At 35.6% G+C, this 21,650-nt stretch overlaps 1 protein-coding gene across 4 annotated transcripts; it reads right to left on the bottom strand.

Annotated features, from left to right (window-relative positions):
* Positions 1-937: 937 nt before the first annotated feature.
* On the bottom strand, positions 938-18,621 carry LOC123552100 (heterogeneous nuclear ribonucleoprotein R-like). 4 transcript variants are annotated; one of them, XR_006686555.2, is made up of 13 exons: positions 18,489-18,621; positions 13,471-13,609; positions 12,231-12,454; positions 10,564-10,671; positions 9,909-10,085; positions 9,438-9,573; positions 8,954-9,162; positions 7,742-7,915; positions 7,367-7,485; positions 6,520-6,608; positions 5,260-5,372; positions 2,942-3,385; positions 938-1,208 (listed from the first exon to the last, which is right to left on the bottom strand). XR_006686555.2 is itself a non-coding variant. In XM_045341485.2 (12 exons), exons 2-12 carry the CDS (start codon positions 13,607-13,609, stop codon positions 3,221-3,223), a joined length of 1,653 nt encoding a protein of 550 aa, XP_045197420.1. In that variant the 5' UTR covers positions 18,489-18,621; the 3' UTR covers positions 938-3,220. The 4 variants fall into 4 exon arrangements, 3 of the variants coding, with proteins under 3 accessions (XP_045197420.1, XP_045197419.1, XP_045197421.1); XM_045341485.2 differs by having other exon boundaries at positions 938-3,385; XM_045341484.2 differs by lacking the exons at positions 938-1,208; positions 2,942-3,385 and adding an exon at positions 3,843-4,917.
* Positions 18,622-21,650: the final 3,029 nt, after the last annotated feature.

Genomic DNA, 21,650 nt, shown 5'->3' with positions numbered 1-21,650 from the left:
CAGAGATGTTGCTCTCATAAAACAGTCTGCTAGTATTCAAAAAGCGAGTTCTTTACCATCATAACACCGACTTCCTTTTGGATCTTGAAGTCTTACTAGAGCTGCTTTCGAGGAAAGTGCATGTCTCCCACAACTGCCTAATCCTCTGAATAGTGTCAGTTTTTATATACTGTTTACTCACTACAAATATACCTTTGAGAAGTAAAAAGGCCGATTTTGGGTAATTCAAGGACCATAATTCCAAAGTGCCTCGGGGGATTTTGCTAGGTAATGAACTTGGACGAAGAGTTATGATCAAAAACATTTGGTTCAAGTTTGGTGAAGATCGGATGAGAACAGTTAGAGCCTAGACAAGAGCAAAAAGGCCGATTTTCGGTAATTTAAGGGCCATAATTCCAAAGTGCCTGGGCCCATTTGGCTAGTATCGAACTTGGCCAACGACTTATGGACAAACATTTTGTTCAAGTTTGGTGAAGATTGGATGAGAAATGTTCCAACTTAAGAGCACGGACAAGAGTAAAAAGGCCGATTTTCGGTAATCAAGTGCCACAATTCCAAAGTGCCCGAGCCGATTTGGTTAGTTATCGAACTTTGCAGAGGACTTACTAGCGAACACACTTTGTTCATGTTTGCATGAGAACTGTTCCAAGAGGGTGGACAAGATTTGTAACAGACAGACAGGAGTAGATCAGTATGTCTTCCACCACAGTGGTGTGGAATCAAAACAGTCGAGATAAGCACAATTTTTTGGTTCAAAACAATCTGCACTCTAAAGGAAATGTGTAACATAACACATCAAGTTGACTGTAAGCTGGCATCCATTTGGTCAACAAACAATCAAAAGCGATATACTTTTGCCAGACTACCATGACGTTGTGTACCAATGTGATCTGCAGTTTGCAAGAAAGCAGCTTAAAGGATTTATAAAGAACAAGCATGCACTTGAAATTTTATTTCTATTTGATCATTTCATACAAATTTCTGTCCTATTAAATGAAACACTAAATATATATTTGTATTTTAAACCAGATTTTTGGTCATGAAAAATTACTTTGTATACATTTTGTGGCTTTTCTTTTCTGTGAAGGTGTTTCAAAGAAATAAAATGTCAGTCTTTCACAGAAAGCAAGTGCAGTTATGATAAATGTCTATAAACACTGGTTGCTCTCCTCTCAAAACACCTCTGCTGAGACTTGAACTAGCCATACCTGAAATAATTTCAATGAAAGATTTAATCAAAATGTACATCAACTAAACTGAAAATCATCTCAGAAATACTATGTTTTATACTTTTATTTTGAAAAATAACAGAAGTAAATGAACTTTTTATATTGATTTACATTACAAATTTATGAAGTAAAACAGTTCACTTAATTATCTTCTCTTGTTTTTTAACAGTGCTGTTCTAAGTTACATGTAGGCAATACCTTACCTTCAAATTTGGAAAAGTTTTTGTTACAGAGAAATTTAAAAAAGATCAAACCTAAACTCCCGTACACATTTCCCCATTTTGTAAAATTCTCTGTAAATAATTCCAAAATATAAATCCACATTTATCTTGGTCTGTGTTAAACTCCAAAATTCCACTGATCCAAATAATTCACTGATGATTTCTTCCAATTTCTTCTGGTAATAATAAACCAGTTCTGTCTAGTTTCTCAGAATAAAAAGCACTTCTTTCTCAATAATTTTACTTCCAAACTTTTTAACTTTTCTTTTTACACCAATTTTTTTGGTTTTCTTCTCCAAAACTATAAAAAGGCACAATTTCTGCTTCGCGCTGCAAATTTCTGCTCCAGTATCTTCAATGCATGGCTGTTACTTTCTAAGCAACTAAAATAACCCAAGCACAGGACTTCAATGAAGCTTTTCAGTTTCAAAATATGCAACTGTTTGAAATTTCAACATCAAAAGTGCAACTTTTTTTGTTACACTGAACTAGTTACTTTTCTACAGACAACAGAAAATTGAAAGTATTTCAATATTTGGAAGGTTAGTTTTATAATCCCTTTGTGACTAACACAAATCCCTCAATCACTTTTCTATTCCAGAACATTTAAAGTGCAAGGCAATTTAATGCACAGCTACATACTTTCAGCAAGGTACTTCAAAGGCACATTCTCACTAAACTCGTACACCCAACAATTTTCCTAATTCCACTGTTTCTTTCAATTGTTACCTCTTGTCAAATTAGAGACAATGTTAAATGAACATTGTAAAACGCAATAACAATTGGACATAAATTCTTTCAACCACAACACAGTAAAACCCAAAATCATATATCACTTGAGCAAATCTATGACAAAATGTTTGTTCACATGACCAATTTTCATAGAAATACGTCAGTACAATAAAACTTTCATTAAGAGACTGTTTAGGCAAAAGGCAGAAAGTTGTCATTCAACACAACCAATCCCTTAGCACAACGTACGTTCTGAAACACAACTGAAAAAGCTGTCTAATGCATGGTCTCTCAAGAAAGTGGGACTGTATTTGACAAGAGATATCCACAAAAACCAAGTGTGGAATTAGAAATGCTGTTAAGTATATATATCCAATAACAGAAGCCAATATTCGGTCCATTTTAAACCTTGACCAGTTAGGCAGGTGAAACAGTAGTTTTATTTTTGAAATTGAAATTTCTTTATATAATGCACTTGCTAAAGTACTTTACTTTTTACTCCATTATTAATGAAACATTTATGGGATGGAAGACCTTGTATGCAATGTACTTGTTCCATCAGCAATCCATTTATGAGTAATTTAAAGATAAATCTTAGAACAGTCCTGCACAGTTCTAATCGAGTTAACTTCCTATTTTGAGATACTTTTATCCTCCTAGTACACCACTAGATCAAATGACTTAATCGTGTGAAAAGCTTCAAACAAGCCCAGTGTAAACATCCATTTATGACCCACTAGTGCAAAGCACCAAGTTTACCTTATAACTGATCAGCGTCTGGTATCCTGCCGATCGTCAGTGCTGGTTACCTCGGTAGTAACCCCTTACCACATGCCACATTACAGTATTATTTTAATGAAGAAATAAGAACACAATGGACATCCATAAAATTGGATGTCCTCTAAAAATAACATGTATCCAAAGTTTAAACATGTTTTGCTCAATTCGAGCAAAGACTCGCAGGATTATAACATACTCGGCTAGAAAAGTATATTCAAAAATACAAGATAACTTTATAAAAAGAAAAACATTTTTTCTCTATTTTGAAGTTTTAGACAACTTTTCGATAACTATTTTCATTTTTTGTTTTCTTAAGTCAAAATTTATTAACTTGTTTTTAAAATAGATTTTAGGAATTTCTCGCATTTTTAGATGGCAAGAGATGGTAGAATGCCTGTGCGATGCAGTATCCTTCCTCAGTTTCTAGTAAGAAAGAGAGAAAGAAAAATGTTACAAAAATGAAGTGATAACTACAATATAAATGAAAAGACAGAACCATATCCTGGACTCTTCTTGGTAGTTTACTCCTCCAATTAAGAGATATTTTTCCTCTTAATATTTTAAAACATAATCTGTGTTTGTTTTCTTTTAATCAATCAACTGCAGTCCATTTCTTGGTTACAAGAGTCCAGAAATGGTGAACAACAAAATGCATTAAGTCATTTCTATCTACCAAGGTGAAAAGCTCTAGTTTTCATTTTTCCCCTGGCATATTCATGAGCTTCTGCAATTCCTAATGTAACTGAAAATTCTTCTGCCGTTTAATATGTGTACCGTGATGCATTTTTTAGTACTTTAGTATTTTTAGTTTTACTAATTTTTTGTGACAGAAGTAAAAAAAAACAACAAATGTCCACCAGGAAAGAATTTAGAACCATGCTTGTATTCCTTTGAATGACTTTATTGTAAAGTTTAATGAACTTTCACACGATTTACATATCAAATAGAAAAAAACAACGATGCCAAATGTAACAACAGTGATGAATACGTACTACATGATCTATGACGAAAAACTACACTAAACAATGCATTTGATATGAAAATCTGAACATGTGACAATATTTTAGCAACAAATGGTCCTTCAGAAGTCAATTATCAAGTGCATTTAACTAAAAAATCAATTTTTAACCAATACAATTTTGGGTTAATTTTTCGATACCTTTCGATAAAATTTCTATTTACAAATCAGCATTCAATGATCAGTTTTTTCTGACCCAAATTAATGCTGCCGCTAAGGACGTGGATCTGCCAAAGTTATTTAAAGAAAAAGTATAAAATTCGAGGGAACAATCACTTATCCAATTTCTAAATGCCAGTAAAATCCATTTCTCACTTATATATAATTGGTAGACTCCAGCAGATGATGCAAGGTTTGTAAGTTAAAAAGACCATATGCAGAAGATGGCCAAAAGTTCCAAATGGATAAAAGTCACAAACTTGGCATTTAAAATGCCAACCCTTTCAGGGGTCTATACATAAACAGGCTCACTGAAGTAAAACCACACTGACTGTTAAAAATTTCCTAAAGGTATGGCTATCTACAAGTGGTGCTCTATCTGTCTCAGCTTTTTACTTTGAAATTTTTGGGTTGCTAAGTTATTAAAAATACTCATTCAACCCCAATTTTGACCATACGAGTCCTGGTACCACTGAGCATCACCCTCACCACTGTAACCTGCACCATACCCACTCTGGCCCAGAGGTTGTTGGGCAATGGGTTGAGCACCCCAGTCAGCGCCGGTGGCTCGTCGTTTTGCCTGTGCTCCAGCTGTTGCCTCGGGAGCCTTTCTCTTGGCCCCTCTAGGAGGAGTCTGCTGGCCTCTACCTGGTCCTCCAGCCCCTCTACCTCGCATCATGGCAACCCGGCCTCTGGCAGCTCCACGCATACCCCGCGCAGCAGCTGGACCCCCTCTAAGTCCACCGCGCGGTGGCACCCCTCCTCGGCCTCGACCGGGCTGCCAAAGACAAAACACAAAATTTTAAATTAAAGCTAAGTTTCAAAGTTAATAAACATAATAAATACATGATGACTAAATCACAAAACAGAAGGTATGAAACACTGAATTAGATGAAGGAATTTCTTTCAAGTTTAAATGATCTGTGGAAAGTAAAAGGAATTTCTTCTTTCTTTAAGTTTAAATCATCTGGGGAAAGAACTAGGATAAGAAAGGAATGACTGTTTAGTGTTAAGAGCTGTTCACTGTTACTTCTTGTATTCCATACACTAGAACTTAACCTGCCTTTCAAATTAGATTCAACAGAATGCTGAATATTCAATGTTGGAGTTGGATACTTACTGGTGGCATAGGTCCACCACGACCGCCACGTCCACGAACTGGTGGTGGAGCATAACCGCCATAGTAATCAAATCCATCATCGTAGTATCCATAGTAGTCATCATAGAAATAATCTAAGAACAAATGTATAACATGTCCGTCAATGAATTACGGAAATATTAAGGAAAAATATTTCCTTTTTATTTCAGCAAAAATTATTCCATTTTTCATTTCAAAGGATGTACAAAATGGATAAAATTTAGTTAAAACATCAAACATCACCAGAACTGGTTTTACGTTCGAGATCAAAATACCTTTTGCTTATTAGCACCATATCAAAGCCACTTATGAAAATATTGCATCCCATATTAAATCCATTAAAAAAATACTTTGTTCATTACACAAATATCCTACATGTTACAAAATGAAATTTATAGTTTGGTTTCCCGGTCAGCAATGTTTTTGTACTTTTAACAATGGAATGATCCTAATTTTTATGTTTTGTGGTCAGTGATTTTTTTTGGAAAAAATAAAGGTGCCTGTGCCCGCTGAATTGGGAAAATAAGCGCTATAATTCCCCAAATTGGGAAAAATATAAATATGTTTAATTTCCATACTAAGTGATATAAATCTGTACATTTCCTTACTGAATTTCATTTAAAGAGTTTATATTTTTTCAAAACCACTTTTGGATTTAAAATCGTGAAATTTTTGGGTGATAAAATTAATTAAGACACCAATTCAACTTGTATTAATTGTATTTATCAATTTTCACTTCATTCCCTTGAAATTTGATAACGTCCGAAATTTTGACTATCCGAAATTCGGTACAATCGCAGCGATTTTGATCTCCAATTTTCAAAGAACTAGGAGAGATATTGTCATTTTTCATTACCATAAATGATTAACTGACATAATGAAACATATTTAAACCGACTGAAGTCCATATTTCTCTTGAAAATCGGCAATGTTTTGTCACGTGTTTTCGCGACTGTAACCTTGATGCGATTTTGATCTTAAAAAAGGACGTTTTTGATGTCATTTCTGCCAATTTCATGTTAGATATCGCGGATCTCACGCCCGAATATATACTGTTACATTTTGGAAATAAAATATTATAATTTGAGGGGGGAAAACATCTCTTTTTTAGGGGAAAAATAGACGATTTTTTGGGAAAAAATGGCCTATTTTGGCGAGGGGAAAGTGCCGATATTCGGCAGTAAAAATACGCAAAAAAAATCACTGGTGGTTAATCACATACACAAGTATTTTTCTATTTACCTGGTGGTGGCATACGACGTCCCATCCCGCGCATCAGTGGTGGAGGTCGTGGCATCATCCCTCCTGGTGGCCCATAGAAATCATCAAATCTATGAAGGAATTCAAGTTGAGATTTAAACGAAAAATTCAGGACAGTTCAGCATTAATTCATATATAAAGGAAAGTGCAGAGAGGTGTACTACACCAGGAATTTCATTAATAATTGTAGGCTTAATTTTCAAAATAACAGTTGTTTGGGGTTCTCACATAGTGTGGTTGTCCCCCATCATCTCCCAAAGAGAAAATCTGACATTTGGCAGTTTGCTTGGGTAAAAATAAGCTCTCATGTGAGCTTTTTTTAAACATACTATTTTACTTTTTTGTCAAGAGTAAATGAAGACTTTCTCAATGCACTTTTCAAGTAGGAAACCTTTTTATACTACCACTTGTTTAAAGTATATAATAACTGTTTTAATTCCTGTGAATTTAGACATTAATTACACTAAAATTTAAACCTGGTATGAAGTATTTTTGTAGCCGAGTCTTCATATCATTATAAAAGCTACAATCCCACCATCCCAAACTCAAACCCCTGTTGAATGATCTTTTTCCAGCAGAACAAAGTTTACAGATAATTTAGTAAAGAGTAACGTGTTAACCCTTACCATGCTGGACACAATTGATTCTGCCTTTGCGACTAGTGTAGATCATGATCAGCTTGCACATCCGTGCAGTCTGATCATGATCTGCACTCAGTATCTTTTTGGTAAGCATTCCCTTCTAACAATTAATGGTACTGTTGAAATTGGAAGATGGACAAATTCATTATAGAAATTTAGCATGGTAACGGTTAATATTTTTTTATTACCCAGGTCCTCTCATTCCTCCCATCATCCTCATCTCACGGCTCGCCTGTCTTTGCTGCTTCTTCTTATTTTCTGCTGCTGGTTTTGCAAGAGAAACTTCAATAGCCAGCTTTCCTAGTGTCTAAAATACAACATAAAAGCTTTAAATGCCTATACAAAATAAACAAGAAACACCAAATTTACAAATTCTAAACTCTTTTATCAATATGCTCAACTGTCAAAAGTCGTTAATCTCTTACTTCCTACTTCATTAAGAATGATACCTGCGATCAGCACTTGCAATATTTTGGACTGCAGCACCACTCCAGCAGGGTTTTAAACTCCTGGTCAGAACGTAACACAAACTATAAAGTTAATGCAACAAAGCTGATGCAAACCGTTCCATTGAGAGCTTCCATAGCTGCTGTTGCACCATCTCGTTCTTCGAAGTGGACAAAGCCATAGTCCTTGATCTTTTTAACCCGTTCAACTGCTCCATGTTTCTCAAATGTCTCTTTCAACGTCTCCTCTGTAACATCAGCTGTGAGGTTTTTCACATAAAGTACTTTAACCTGTCAATGAAACATCAATGTTTTCCAATACTATCACCAAGACAAGCTTTGCAATAAAGATACTCTAGTAACTAAAGTATACCCATGAAAGCATGGAAAAAACAAAACATCTATATAATGTATGATTCAGTAGTATTTCTGCCATCAAGTATTGCTTTCAAAGCACCACCACCAGGCAAGAATCCACATTGCTCTACACAGATAGCAGCCTACATATCTACAAAGTTGTGTAGGACCTGGACTGTGATGCCACCATCAAGGAAATGTAACAAAAATTCAAATAATTTTCAAGCACTTTTTCTCTCTCAAATTTTTCAGACTACAATACTTTTCTCAAAACCATGTCTGAATTTCTACCAATCTTTTTCATTCACTCAATAAAAAGAAGGCAAAATTTCAAAAGATTAAACAAGCCTTTTTTTATCTGTGCAGCTCTTTCATCAGCATTCATGTTTTGTCAAATGAGGAATTCAAGTTACGGACTTCTTTTATATTCTTTTTAAGAAGTATTAACTGATGGCAAAATATTTTCGAGGAGTATGGTACTAAATTCAAGCAGAAGTTATAAAAATTAAAGCATCTTAAAGCCCTGGCTTTTCAGAATTCAAGTCTTTTTAAGGTCCAGCATCAAATTCAAGAACATTTCCAGGTCTGTACAAACCTTATAAAGAAAGAATACTGAACAAGGGCTTACCCTGGACAGTCTCATTTAAGTATCATCTAGATTTTTAAGAATTTCTTTCAACTTATCAAGTAGCTTTCTACAACACTTACCCCACTCCCCACAAGACATTTTTACCTTCAAGCTGGAATTTAGTTTGTCCTCAACAAATTCATACAGAAGCACCTTTAAATGTCCCATATATACATAATGTAAGATTCTATACTTAGTATTTTTGCCATCAAGTAATGCTTTTAAAGCACCACTGCCAGACAAGAATCCACATTGCTCTACACAGATAGCAGCCTACATATCTACAAAGTTATGTAGGACCTGGACTGTGATGCCACCATCAAGAATACTGACACAATGTTTACCTTAGCCATAGTTTCATCATCCGGCTCCTCTACTGGATCTGCCCAGTCTACAATTATATCACAGTTCCATACTTTCACTCTACCAGACATTAACTTCCTTTTGGCTGTTGAAGCGCTCTTGTGTGAATCATAGTCCAAGAAAGCAAAACCTCTGTTTTTCTGGTTATCTTTCTCCACAGATCTATAGATGATCACATCAATTAAACCCTCTGAAATGATAGAACTTTCACTTTCAGTGCGATGCATTTTCTTCAACATTTCAATTTCCTCTCAACAAAGCACTAGCCTTTTTACAACTTCATGCTGCACTGTCATCATACAGAATCAAGTATAAGATACAGGTATTTCAGAAAGTAAGATTTACCAAGGTCAATGCAAGAATGATGCATATATACCAAATTTATACAATATTATCTATCAACTCGCTTGTTAGCGTATGAATTGCGATTACATCAATGCCTTTTCGAGATAAATTTTGACAGACCTGTTCTTTTCGAGAATTCTTCTTTGATTTCTTCCTGTGTCTTGCTCTTTGGAATGTTGCCAACAAATAATCTCTGGTTGGCTATCGAGATATTTGCCTTTAGAGTTTTACCCTTCTTAATTTCGTAACCCTCCAACTGAAACAGAACAAGTCAACTTATTAAAATGTGGGTGAAGGCAGTAATTTAGTAAACTTGCATGTCAAAATACTTGGACACATAAAACCTTGTAAATTAGTTTCAATTACTTTATATTTAGTCAAGTACAGCAGCAGCTGCTGGCATGACTACTTGCAGTTTATTTTTTATTATTTATATTTTTGTCAACTTTAAAACACTGGCTTCAGGTCTGGGTAAATGCTCATCGTGTGTTCTAGGGGTCATGCTGTAACTGAATGTTAGTAGATATATTTTCCTCAAGTGTTCCTTCACTACTGTGTCACATAATTCCTTGCAATCACTTCAACACAAACCTTTTCAACTGCAGCCTTTGCACTTTTTTTATCCACAAATGTACAGAAAGCATAGCCCCTGCTGAAACCAGTCATGGGGTCCATCATGAGCCGAAGGTCCCATACTTTCCCACATTCTTCTACAAGTGGTATAATCTCATCCTCAAACACATCTTTGGGAATTTTGCCAATAAAAACCTGAAAGAAATTTTTTACATATTTTCTTTTATATTTATTTAGAAATAACTAGAATGTGTTGTTTCAAGGTTTTCCCATTTTTAGCTCTGGCGCCTTCTTAAAAAGACACAGCACAACCATTTAAAACAAATTTGAGAGGACCTTAAAAGGGTGCTTCAGACAAAGTCTGTCGAAGAGCCAGGGATCGAATTTAGCGGTTGCCAACTCGCGAAAATAGAGTAAGAATCAAAAATAAATGTAGGAAATACTGGCACTCGGATCTTTTTGCGATCACGTACGAAAATCGACGAATTCGCTCAAACTGTCCTTTGTGCTTTATAATCTCCTTTGTGGTATTTATTTTACCGATAATGACCTGACCACTTGTACATGCTTTTAGCTTTATACAAATGTAATTATCAGATATCTAAGTATTCAAGTTCACAGACTTTCAATCCTGCAAGAACCCTAAATCATTTCAATAAGATTAAAGAATTACCTCATGCCCTGGGCCAGGCTGGTTGCCCTCCCAACCTGGCGGAGGTCCACCATACTTTCTCTGACCTGTAGTTACATCCAGTGTGTAGCCAGATCTGTCAAGGATTTCCTTGGGAAAAAATAAGAGTTTTTCATTTAAAATAGTAAATGTTGATAATCTTGAGTTCCCACTGCTTGTTTTGGCTTGGGAGGGCATTTGCACCCAAGAAACTTGAGGGAACAAAGAGTACATATGGGTAAATACAAAGTACAAATTGTAGCCGTGGGAATTCTTGGATCCCATCAATTTGAAAATGTGTAGGCCTTTACTAGTACCTTTGTCCTCATCCCCTACCCTCACTCCCCCAATTTGGTAGGATGATCACTCTAGTGCTTGTCATGGATTCGTATCGGTTTCCTGGCCATTTCTGGGCCAAAGTCTCCTGATTAACAAAATACACAATGTGCTGGTAATGCAAACAGTCTGACATCAGTACTAACCACATATTCGATACTCAGATGCTCCCTCTGCTTTACAATTTCTTACCTTCCATTTTAATAATTGATGAAAACCCTGTATATTTATTTATTTATTTATTTATTTGGGTTTTACGGCGCACCAACACAGTATAGGTTATATGGCGCCAAACAGGACTGCACATTTTGGTTCCACATCCAAAAACCCTGTATAGGAACTGTATTCATTGCCATAGCAAAAAAAATGTTGCATATTCTCTACATACCTATACAACCAAGAAGCACGTTCCATGAAAAAAAAATCTTTCTGAATTTTTATCAGGGTTCGAATTTAAGCTCGCATACTCGCGAAATGCGAGTGCAAATTTCAAACTGCTAGGTGAGATTTCAGACACCAGCATTTTTTTGCGAGTGAAAATTTTTGGCCAAATAATGTGCATTTCTAACGGTCGTCTCGATCTTACACTGTTCTTTCTTTAACAACTCGCAGTCATTGCAGCGCATTGTCATTTGCAGAACGAATTTCGGAGCACTCTTTCATCTTTCGTCGTAAACGAAAGTTTACACTCGATACATGTCCCGTGCGCATGTCTTTTCAACTGCTGACAAGTACCTGCGCCAATTTTGATGATGTTTACCGCATCCGGTGGGTTTTTTGGTAATCTATAAGTTACTATTTATATAGCGCAAATACGATTGGCTGGCCTCGCCACGTGGATGTTTGTGTTGATGTTCTAATGAAGTGACAAGTCGCGGAAAATGCAAGTTGATTTTTCATTTAGCAAGTTAAAAAAAATACAACTTGCGAAAAAATGCAAGTAGAAAATCTGGCTAAATTCGAACCCTGTTTATTGAAGGATCCTATTATAAATCACACTTTTCTGACCCAATTTTTACTATCTTCTGACAAAGCAACCATATTTTAGCCACAGCAACACAAGGACTAGCATATTCTCCACATTGCTATCTATGTACCAAGTTTTATGAAATTTTTTCTTGTACTTCTAGGTTATTGCAGGATCCCATTTTGTGTGAACAACGACCGACTTATCGTTTACTTCCAATCCGGTGAAACACACAGGAAAAATACATTTTTTGGTACAATACATAACTAAATAGTCAAGAGGATACTAAAAATATTCTAAAGCGAAAATAAGTATATAATTTTTAAACTGTGATTCATACTCAACTATAATGGCAAAATAAACATACTTTAATTTTATCTGGGTCAGGACCTTTAGGAGCTGCATTTGGTCCCCCACCTTTACTCTTTTGTCTGAATGTTTTCATCTGACCACAGAGGAAAGCACTTTTGTTTGTCACATGTTCAAGGCTGCTTTCTGTAAACTGTTGTAATACTTTTACGGCATCGTCTGGATTAAATTCTTTAAGAGCATCCAAGGCTCTTTCATCAAGTTCTGAATGTGAGAGTTTTCCTGAAAGTATAGAAGGAATTATATAACAGCCGTGAGCAGAAATAGCATGCTGAACAATTCCCATGCCTGTGAAACAGTCCATATCTGAAGAAACTAGAGCTATCACTGTAGTGATTAATACCCCTTTAATACGTCACAGGAAACAAAATATTTCACAAGTTTCTGAATTGACAAGATGTATTCTGGTTATTCTTCCCCAAACTTTGGTAGATAATCTTCCCAAAACAGCCTGTTAGTATTACCAAAAACAGATTTTGTTTCATCTGTCATTTTTCCATTGGGAAAAGATGGTCTGGCATTGTTCCTATCATAAAGCTACTAGCAAAGCAACACATTAGTAGCCCAAGTTACTTAGACCTGTCTAACTGGTCAAGTGTTGTGGTCTGCTTACGCCTCGGCCTTCCAGAAATCACTTCAATACTGTTTTTACAAATTTTTTTGTAACACGTTATAAAACATCTGCCTCTTATCTTTAAGAGATTTTTCTGTACATGCATTTGTACGAGTCTAAAAAATAAAGTTTTTTATTTCTTTGTTGAAAATACTCTTCGAACAAGGGCCACAACTTGGCAACATTATGAGGCCAAAATTAAAAACAAGTTCGTTTGTTGTCTCCCTACCTACCCCCTCAATATCCCCCCCCCGCCCTCTGAAAGATTATTTTGGACAATGCTGGTCAAATTTTTGTGTTTTTTTTTGTTGCAATATGACCAGTGCCGCATATATTTCAAGTAAACATAATAATGAGTAAGAGAGTTTAAATTGTATTATTTAATTTCATCCTTTATACATTATATACAGATTTGTCTTATTTTTACAGAAGAAATATTCTGTAAGAAACGATCATGCTCTACTAGTAAAAGTATAAATCCCCCACAAAAAAAGAGAAGAATTTCCTACCTACCTACCCAACTTTAAAAAGTAGGGTCGGGAGACAGCAAACGAGGACTTTTTTAAATGTGGCCTGATATTATTACTGGTATAACAGAGACGACTCTCCACGCTGCATTAACTACCTGTAGTGTAAATTTTTTCAAGTTCAGCAGCCACTTTTTTTGAAATGCCATATTCTACCAAGAATTTGTATTCATCAGAGTGTAACAAGTTGTCCTCTTCTTCCTGGTCCATTTCTGTTTTAACACCATTTTCAGTCATCTGGAAGATAAAATCAACATCTATAGATGCAACACGCTTGTATTTTTGGGAGGTAGATCACCTATCCTTACCCTAATCGTAGCCACTGCCTATTTTTTTTGTCTTTTGAAAGTGTCTACTAAATTTTCTGGTGTTTATTCAGTGAGAAGCTCTCAGACAATAAACAGTAAAATTTTGGGAAATTTAAACCTAAGAATTGGGAAAATAAGCAAATTTTTGCAATTAGGATGGGGCCCATATTCAGCCCCAAAATCAGCCTTAAAAAATCCCTGTAATGGATGACGAAGTCATCTACTTGTTGCCACAATCAGCAAACAATTACCCATTTCATCATTACTGGAGGCTTATGGGAAGGTTGGTTATGTCTTTGGGACAGCAGATATAGATTTCATTAAATAATATGCATCCAAATGGTTGTTGGGGGGGGGGGGGGTGTATTTACTGTAAATAATTTAGCAAAATTTGCCATTTCTGGGACGTTATCACCCTTTCGCCAGGCTGTTAACATTGCCCGATCGGGCTTATGATACAAAAAGTAATATTTCTTATAAATAATGAAGATATTTCTTTCAAACTTGGTCCATTTATTAAGCATAACATATGATGCTTATCAAGATAGAAATAACTTTGTTGCCTTCAGTTTTGTTAGAATTACTTCCCTTTTTCAGTATTTTATGATGCATAATTTTTGAAGTCCAAAACAAAATATGTTTTAATGCAATGTTTAGAACAGAAAAGGTTCAGTGACTTTCTATTGCTTCAAACTTGTGCGCCAATACCTTTATTCTATGTATTTAGGGTAAATACTTTGTTTCTAGTGCAGATGTACGAGCAATGTTTTTAGAACTAACATTTGTCAATAATGTCAGGCCTCGACCTTAACTTTTTTCAGCAGTTGCCAGCAGGTCCACCAACTGCTAAAATCTAGTAGACCTGCTCAGACTTTAGTGGACCTCCAATTCCATCACATAAATTGTGATGTTGTAGACGTCATAACTTCATATGACTCAAAGAAACAGGACTTATTTCTAAAATAATTAAAAATGGAAGACAGTAGCAATCTGTTATCCCGAAAAAAATTTATTTTGAATAGTGTCCCAAAATATGGACACAATAATCATCATCCTCCCGACCGTGTTGAAAGTGAAAAAAAAAACCATCAACAATTATCGGTAATTATTCTGATGATAAACTAAGTAACTGGCCTCGTTTTCATCATCAGTTAACACCCCCTCAAAGAGCTAAAAGAAGTGTGTCGGTTATTGTGGCATCTGCAGTGGAGATCAAAGCGGTATAGTTTCCCCGAGATTGTCATGACATTACGTCATGTTTTCGCGCCATGTGACACATCACTGTCTGATCGTACTTTCTCGATTCCTGTAATTGTTGAGAAGAAATCAGTAAAAAAAGTTTTTTCTTTAATTTTTTAAAAGCGAATGTGCAATATCCCGAATAAACTGACATGTAAATGTGTCAAACCGTGAACGATGATAGTGGATGTCCTACCTTTGTGACCTATTTGCCCTCAAGAAATTAACGTTATTGTTTGAGAAGAATATTTAACAATAACAAAGTGTTGTGTCACAAAATATATGTACAAAGAATCATTTAAAACTTTTTAAAAACCGCAACGACATCATACCGCTTCATTTTAAAACCACATTTCTATTTACGTTCATGAGGTCACGTAACCTATTCTGCCGCGCTAACAGAAATGTTTGCCAAAATCGTTTTACTCCATGTATTTAAATTGCTGCCGCTTTTTCATTATTTAAGATTTTTTAATTGTCTTTTTTGTACTTTCGGGTCAAAAGTCTGAATTTTATTACCATAGTATGTACCGTTTATTTACTTTAAGAAGGATACTCATTATATGAAAATTTGATCGTTTTTAAAGAATTTTGCCTACATTTCTGTCAATATCTTATTAAAATTGTTATAGAATTCAAAATGTACTAGTTCTCAAGCGGTGTTGAAAATTTGAAGCGATTATAGTTAAAAATGAATGCACTACGCGCGTTATTTGTGTCAAAAGTAACCGCGTGTAAATTGGATATTACGATAGGGCGCACGTGCTTGTGGAATGGAAAATTACCAGCATGACGTTTCGATATTTTTACGATTCGCGGGTTAAGTTCCAGTCAATCAAGGTAATTTTGCCGGATGTAATTTCTCAATTTGGTAAAGTTACCACGTAAAAACCACTCGCCCGATCGGTTGAGTAGTCCATTCGTGTTATCCTGACTTTAACTCACCAATGCTTATAACTATAGAATGCCCTACTTAAGGCAAAATCAACTTTCGTTTTGTGAATTCGCCGATATGGGTACGATTTCCCCCACTATTTTTCACTTTTAAGGGTTTTATTTTATTTGCAGACCGTGACTGAAAATTAGTTGACCGTCGGTCTACCGAACTTTTGATAGTTAGTGGACCTGCCGATATTTTGGTTGCGTCGGTCCAACAGTCCACCGCTAAGGTCGAGGCCTGAATGTTGTAAGTGAGAGCAGAGTAAAATGTATACATTCATTTACTAGCGCAATAACTTAGAGCATTAGAAAGCCACTGAACCCTTTTTTGTTTTAAACTTAGCATTAGAACATATTTTGTTTGGACTTTTAGATTATGCATAATAAAAATCTGAAAAGGGGAAATAATTCTACCAAACCTGAAGGCAACCAAGTTATTTTTATTCTAATTTGTATCATTTGTTACGCTTAATAAATGGACCAAGTTTGAAAGAAATATCTTTAGCAACCACAGCTGATAAAGAAATCAATGGCTTATCAGCTGGAATTCTGGTGATTTCTAGGGGTTAGTGTACCTTTTTCCCCATAAAATCTTTTTTTGTCATGCTACAAAAACATAAAAACTACCATTTAAAAGGTGATAAAATTATCTTTCTAACAGTATAAAACATTCATAAATCTGATTTACAGTCATTCCAGATGCCCCAGTAATTAGTTAATCTGGCCACTGTTTATTGACAGTTTGTTGTTAATTGCTTTATTACTCGCCGCGGGCAATATGTACTCCTTTCAAATGCAAACGCGGGTCGCGTAGTGCTCATTAATATTCATATGACTTGTATCAGAAGACAGCCGATTGGACGACCTACACGTAGGTGTGTCTTAAATTTGCATACGACCCCCCAAACCGGAGAAATCGTTCCGTAAAGTTGACGTGAAAAATACGCCCAAATATACCATATTCGCTGAATTAACATTTATTTTTAATAAATACAAACCCTAACAATTAATTTGATACCAAAATTATGTTTCGGAACCTATTACAAGTATGCCGCATTTTCATTTTAAATGCAAACTCCCCGCTTCCATTTTTTTTCACTCGGCGGTCCGCCATGTTGGAAAATTGATCAATTAGGTCAATGCGGTAAATCGATTGATTCGGCTCGAAAATCATGTAAAAAGACCTATTTCCACCGGTTTTTATTTGGAAAATATGTATGTCTGTAAAAAATATTAATATTTGACTGAAACTACGAAGCAGAAGTAATATTTATTGAGAAAATTCAATGTCGGAACAACGCTGACGAACAGCTGACCGGAATTTCACTTTCGTTATGAATTATTTTCTTATTTAAGGAAAAGAGTCACGATTTGCCCCCAGAAATGAATGTTCCAAGAAAGTGTTTTTATTTCCAATTAAAGTTTGTTAATAATTGTTATTACTTACGCAATTTCAATGCATAAAAGGACGATTTTTCATACGCGTTTCGTACTCAACCTGTTCGTACCTAACGGGTACGAAAAAATGAAAATATCAATTCAATAGTATTGTTCATACATAGCACGTGTCTAATGATTATTATGTATTATTTTTGTTTAGGAAATCATTTGAAAAGTATATGTATAATAATTTAAAATGTATAGTCATATACTGATACAGTTTACACTATGTATTTCAGAATTACATCTGGAGTCATGACCGGTCTAAGCCATTTTGCCAGTCCGCTGGAATATCTGATGCATTAAATTTCTTAATTAAAATGATAGATTTAGTTTTTATATGCTTTATTTTAGAATCCTAGTCCTATACATTATGTCTTGTATGTCTTATGAAAAAAACAGTGAGAATATGGTAACATACTTGAACTTGGACAGCGTTGGAGTCGAGATATAACAATTAGAAAAAAAAAAAAATCGTAACCATGTCTCATTGTAAGTGAAATATAAAGGCAACTATACACTTTATGCCAAAACAGACACCAGAAATGTATTCTACAGGAAAAATACCATAAGTATGCCAAATTTCAGCTACTTATCATTTAAAATGAGTGGAAGACCAAACATTAATGTAAACATAGGAGTTTTAACGGTCCGCGACTGCGAATCAGTTCCTTATTATTTATATAGAGGAAAAATTCCAGAAAAAATGACGTTTTAAGAAATTTCAAATCTTCATAACTTTTTTATTTTTTAAGATATTTCAAAAATTTAAAAAGTTCTTTGTTTGATTATTTAAGCAGAATATGAATATGTTATTGAAACACTGGTTAAGCTACTTTGAAAAATCAGCTGTGGTTGCTAATATCTTCATTATTTTTCAAGAAATGCTACTTTTTGTGTCGTAAGCCCGATCGGGCAATGTTACCAGCCTGTTCGTATTACTTTTGAATTTCATCACCTCTTTCAAGTAAACTAACATAATATACACATTATCGCTTTGGTATGAACCAGCTTCGTTTACGAAATTATGTCAATTATAACAAAGAACTGGTCCGCCATTTTTTGTCTCTGCGAAACAAACATTCATTTTTCGCCAAAGACTCGCCATCGGCTAAGAATTGATCCATTAATTTAATACCATTACAAAGGGTAAACTCAACATAACCGAAATAACATATTGCTATACTCACTTTTGAACAAGTTAAAGCGAAATTCGAATAAATTTGGATGGAATCTTTCTCTGTGTAAAATGCAGGCCAAAAAGCGTCGGAAAAGGCACGCTATCGAACGGGGTTTTCAAATTTCAGCGCACGGAAATTTAATTACGAAATAAAAATAAAAATATTTTTTCTCGCAAAATGACCATTTCTTTTTGGATTTTCGATTTATAGATTGTAATGTTAATAAATATCATAAAGATATATCAGTATTAATGAGAAAAAATATTAGTTTATCTTACCTTGAAGTTAGAGATTTATAAATTTGCACCAATTCCTCTGTAATTACCACAATCCATACAATGGGTCCGGGTAAACACCCCGGGATACCTTCATTCTATATAGAAAACTTTGAATTTAATTGTTAAATTGCATTTTCCCATATCTATAGGTGTATCCTAAGTAGCAGACTCATAACACCAACCCCGGTACGCCTGATTCATCGTTGCGGTTACAGTAATTCGAGTGCGGGAGTCGGCCGCGACATACCAAAGACGTGAAAAATATTATGCAGTGACTCCATAGATTGCAGCAATAAAAGGGAAGGGTAAACTCGTAGCGATGGATACCATGGCGTAGTCTATGAAAATGCCATACTCATTATTGTGCGTTAGTATAAAATCAAATAAAGATAAAACTTTATATATAATTCATTGTTTTTTTTATTATTATTATTACACAATAAACACGAATCAAGAACAAATAATGAAAGAAATGCAGAAACACTGTATACACACAATCTAAACAGTTCTAACTGTATGGCCTAAAACACCTCACTACAATGTCAGCTAACAATTTCATTCCAATACCATATCCCGGGTGTACCAAAATAGAGAAAAGTGGAAACTTCACAGGCCGCTCAACACGACAAAAACGAAAATGTTGCAGGCTCGGTTTGATTGAACCTGTTCATGGACGGTAGTGGAAATGCATGCTACCGTCCACGCCCTCTAGCCCCGGGTTGAGCAGAACTCAACCTTTACACATGCTAAAGGTACAAAAAGCAATTTAGAGACATCCGCAGATGTATTCAAACGGCCGTGAACATGGAACCTTCAATGATACACGTGTTGAGGCGTGTAATTCCATGAAGAGCGGCGTTTGGTCCCCAGATAAAATAATGGGTTTGCCCCAAACGAGAAAACAATGGACAGAACGTAACAAACTGGAATTTAGAAAGGGGATCTGAGGTTATGGCGCCTGCGTATCACAGGAACTGTCAAAAGACAAAATTAAAAAGCAGACACCATATTCAAGGGGTGATTATACAATACCCAAGGCTATGAAAGCGGGAGTATTGGAACCACCCAGGCCGAAATGGTCATGTTGAGAAACTAAACAGTACCAATAACACGACATAAAAGTCGTGCTGAACGATCTGAGAAGATCGAAATATAACAGCCCTGATTGAATGTACGGGGAGACATTTTACGGCCGCCAAACGGCACAAACAACGCTGCTGTGATAATAAAATAGAGAAAAGTGGAAACTTCACAGGTCGCTCAACACGACAAAAACCAAAATGTTGCAGGCTCGGTTTGATTGAGCCTGTTCATGGACGGTAGTGGAAATGCATGCTACCGTCCACGCCCCCTAGCCCCGGGTTGAGCAGAACTCAACATTTACACATGCTAAAAGTACAAAAAGCAATTTAGAGACATCCGCAGATGTATTCAAACGGCCGTGAACATGGAACCTTCAATGATACACGTGTTGAGGCGTGTAATTCCATGAAGAGCGGCGTTTGGTCCCCAGATAAAATAATGGGTTTGCCCCAAACGAGAAAACAATGGGCAGAACTTAACAAACTGGAATTTAGGAAGGGGATCTGAGGTTATGGCGCCTGTGTATCACAGGAACTGTCGAAAGACAAAATTAAAAAGCAGACACCATATCCAAGGGGTGATTATACAATACCCAAGGCTATGAAAGCGGGAGTATTGGAACCACCCAGGCCGAAATGGTCATGTTGAGAAACTAAACAGTACCAATAACACGACATAAAAGTCGTGCTGAACGATCTGAGAAGATCGAAATATAACAGCCCTGATTGAATGTACGGGGAGACTTTTTACGGCCGCCACACGGCACAAACAACGCTGCTGTGATAATAAAATAGAGAAAAGTGGAAACTTCACAGGTCGCTCAAGTCATTTTCATAAGGTTTTGGATATTTCACACTTTCGGTTGAATGATGTTCTGGTAAGTCCATTCCAGGATGGAAAATTCCCTTTCTCAACAATGCTTTACGCCCAAATTCCACTGACATCTTCACATTTGTTCAATATCCTGTCGACGCATTGCACAATATCCGTAAAGACACTGTAAATATCGCTGTCCCATCTCAGGTCATTACCACCCACGTTAAGAAGAACGTATCTGAAAATATAAAATAAAGAATATTTAAAATTCATTATGTAATGTATGTTCCTTATTTCTTTGATTTATAAGAAAAGGATAATATATAGTAGAGTAGACCAGTGCCGTAATGAGTTTTTATGAAAAAAAGAAACATGCAAAAAGCATGTGCAGTCATGAGTAGTGCATATTGAAAAAGGCGATGTTTCGTTCAAGATGTATATCATTAACTAATTATTTGAGCATAACAGTTTAGTAATTTTCTCGATATTTAGATCTGAGCACCATGCAATTTAATTTAACCTTAGACCACCGACATTGATTTAAGATTTAATAGTCTGATTTTGGAAATTAGTCGTCTCTAGTTGAGATTTCACTGCATTTTTAGGCAGTATAAAACATGCCTCCTTCATTTTGAAAGCTAATAGTGATACTACTAAAAAGTATAAAAAAAATTAACCTTTACCCTGACAAATTTCTGAAATGAACTTGTCCATCTTTCAATTTGGACAGAACCATTAATTCTTAGAAGGGGTGCACATTAAATAGATACTGACTGAATGGCAAACTGTGCAGATCATGATCAGACTGCACAGATGTGCAGGCTGATCATGATCTACAATGGTCGCAAAGGCAGAATCAATGTGTCCAGCATGATAAAGGTTAACAGCGACAACATGTTTATATTGGAGTTGCTCCTCTATCTGTAGAATGGACGAGATGTTCTTAATTCGGAAAGCGTGAGATTTGACGTACATTTGCAAATTAGGTTAAACT

Source organism: Mercenaria mercenaria, chromosome 4 (genome assembly GCF_021730395.1).
Source record: "Mercenaria mercenaria strain notata chromosome 4, MADL_Memer_1, whole genome shotgun sequence".
Taxonomy (NCBI): Eukaryota; Metazoa; Mollusca; class Bivalvia; order Venerida; family Veneridae; genus Mercenaria; species Mercenaria mercenaria.
Note: the sequence above shows the minus strand (reverse complement) of the source record. Positions and strands in the feature narration are given on the sequence as shown.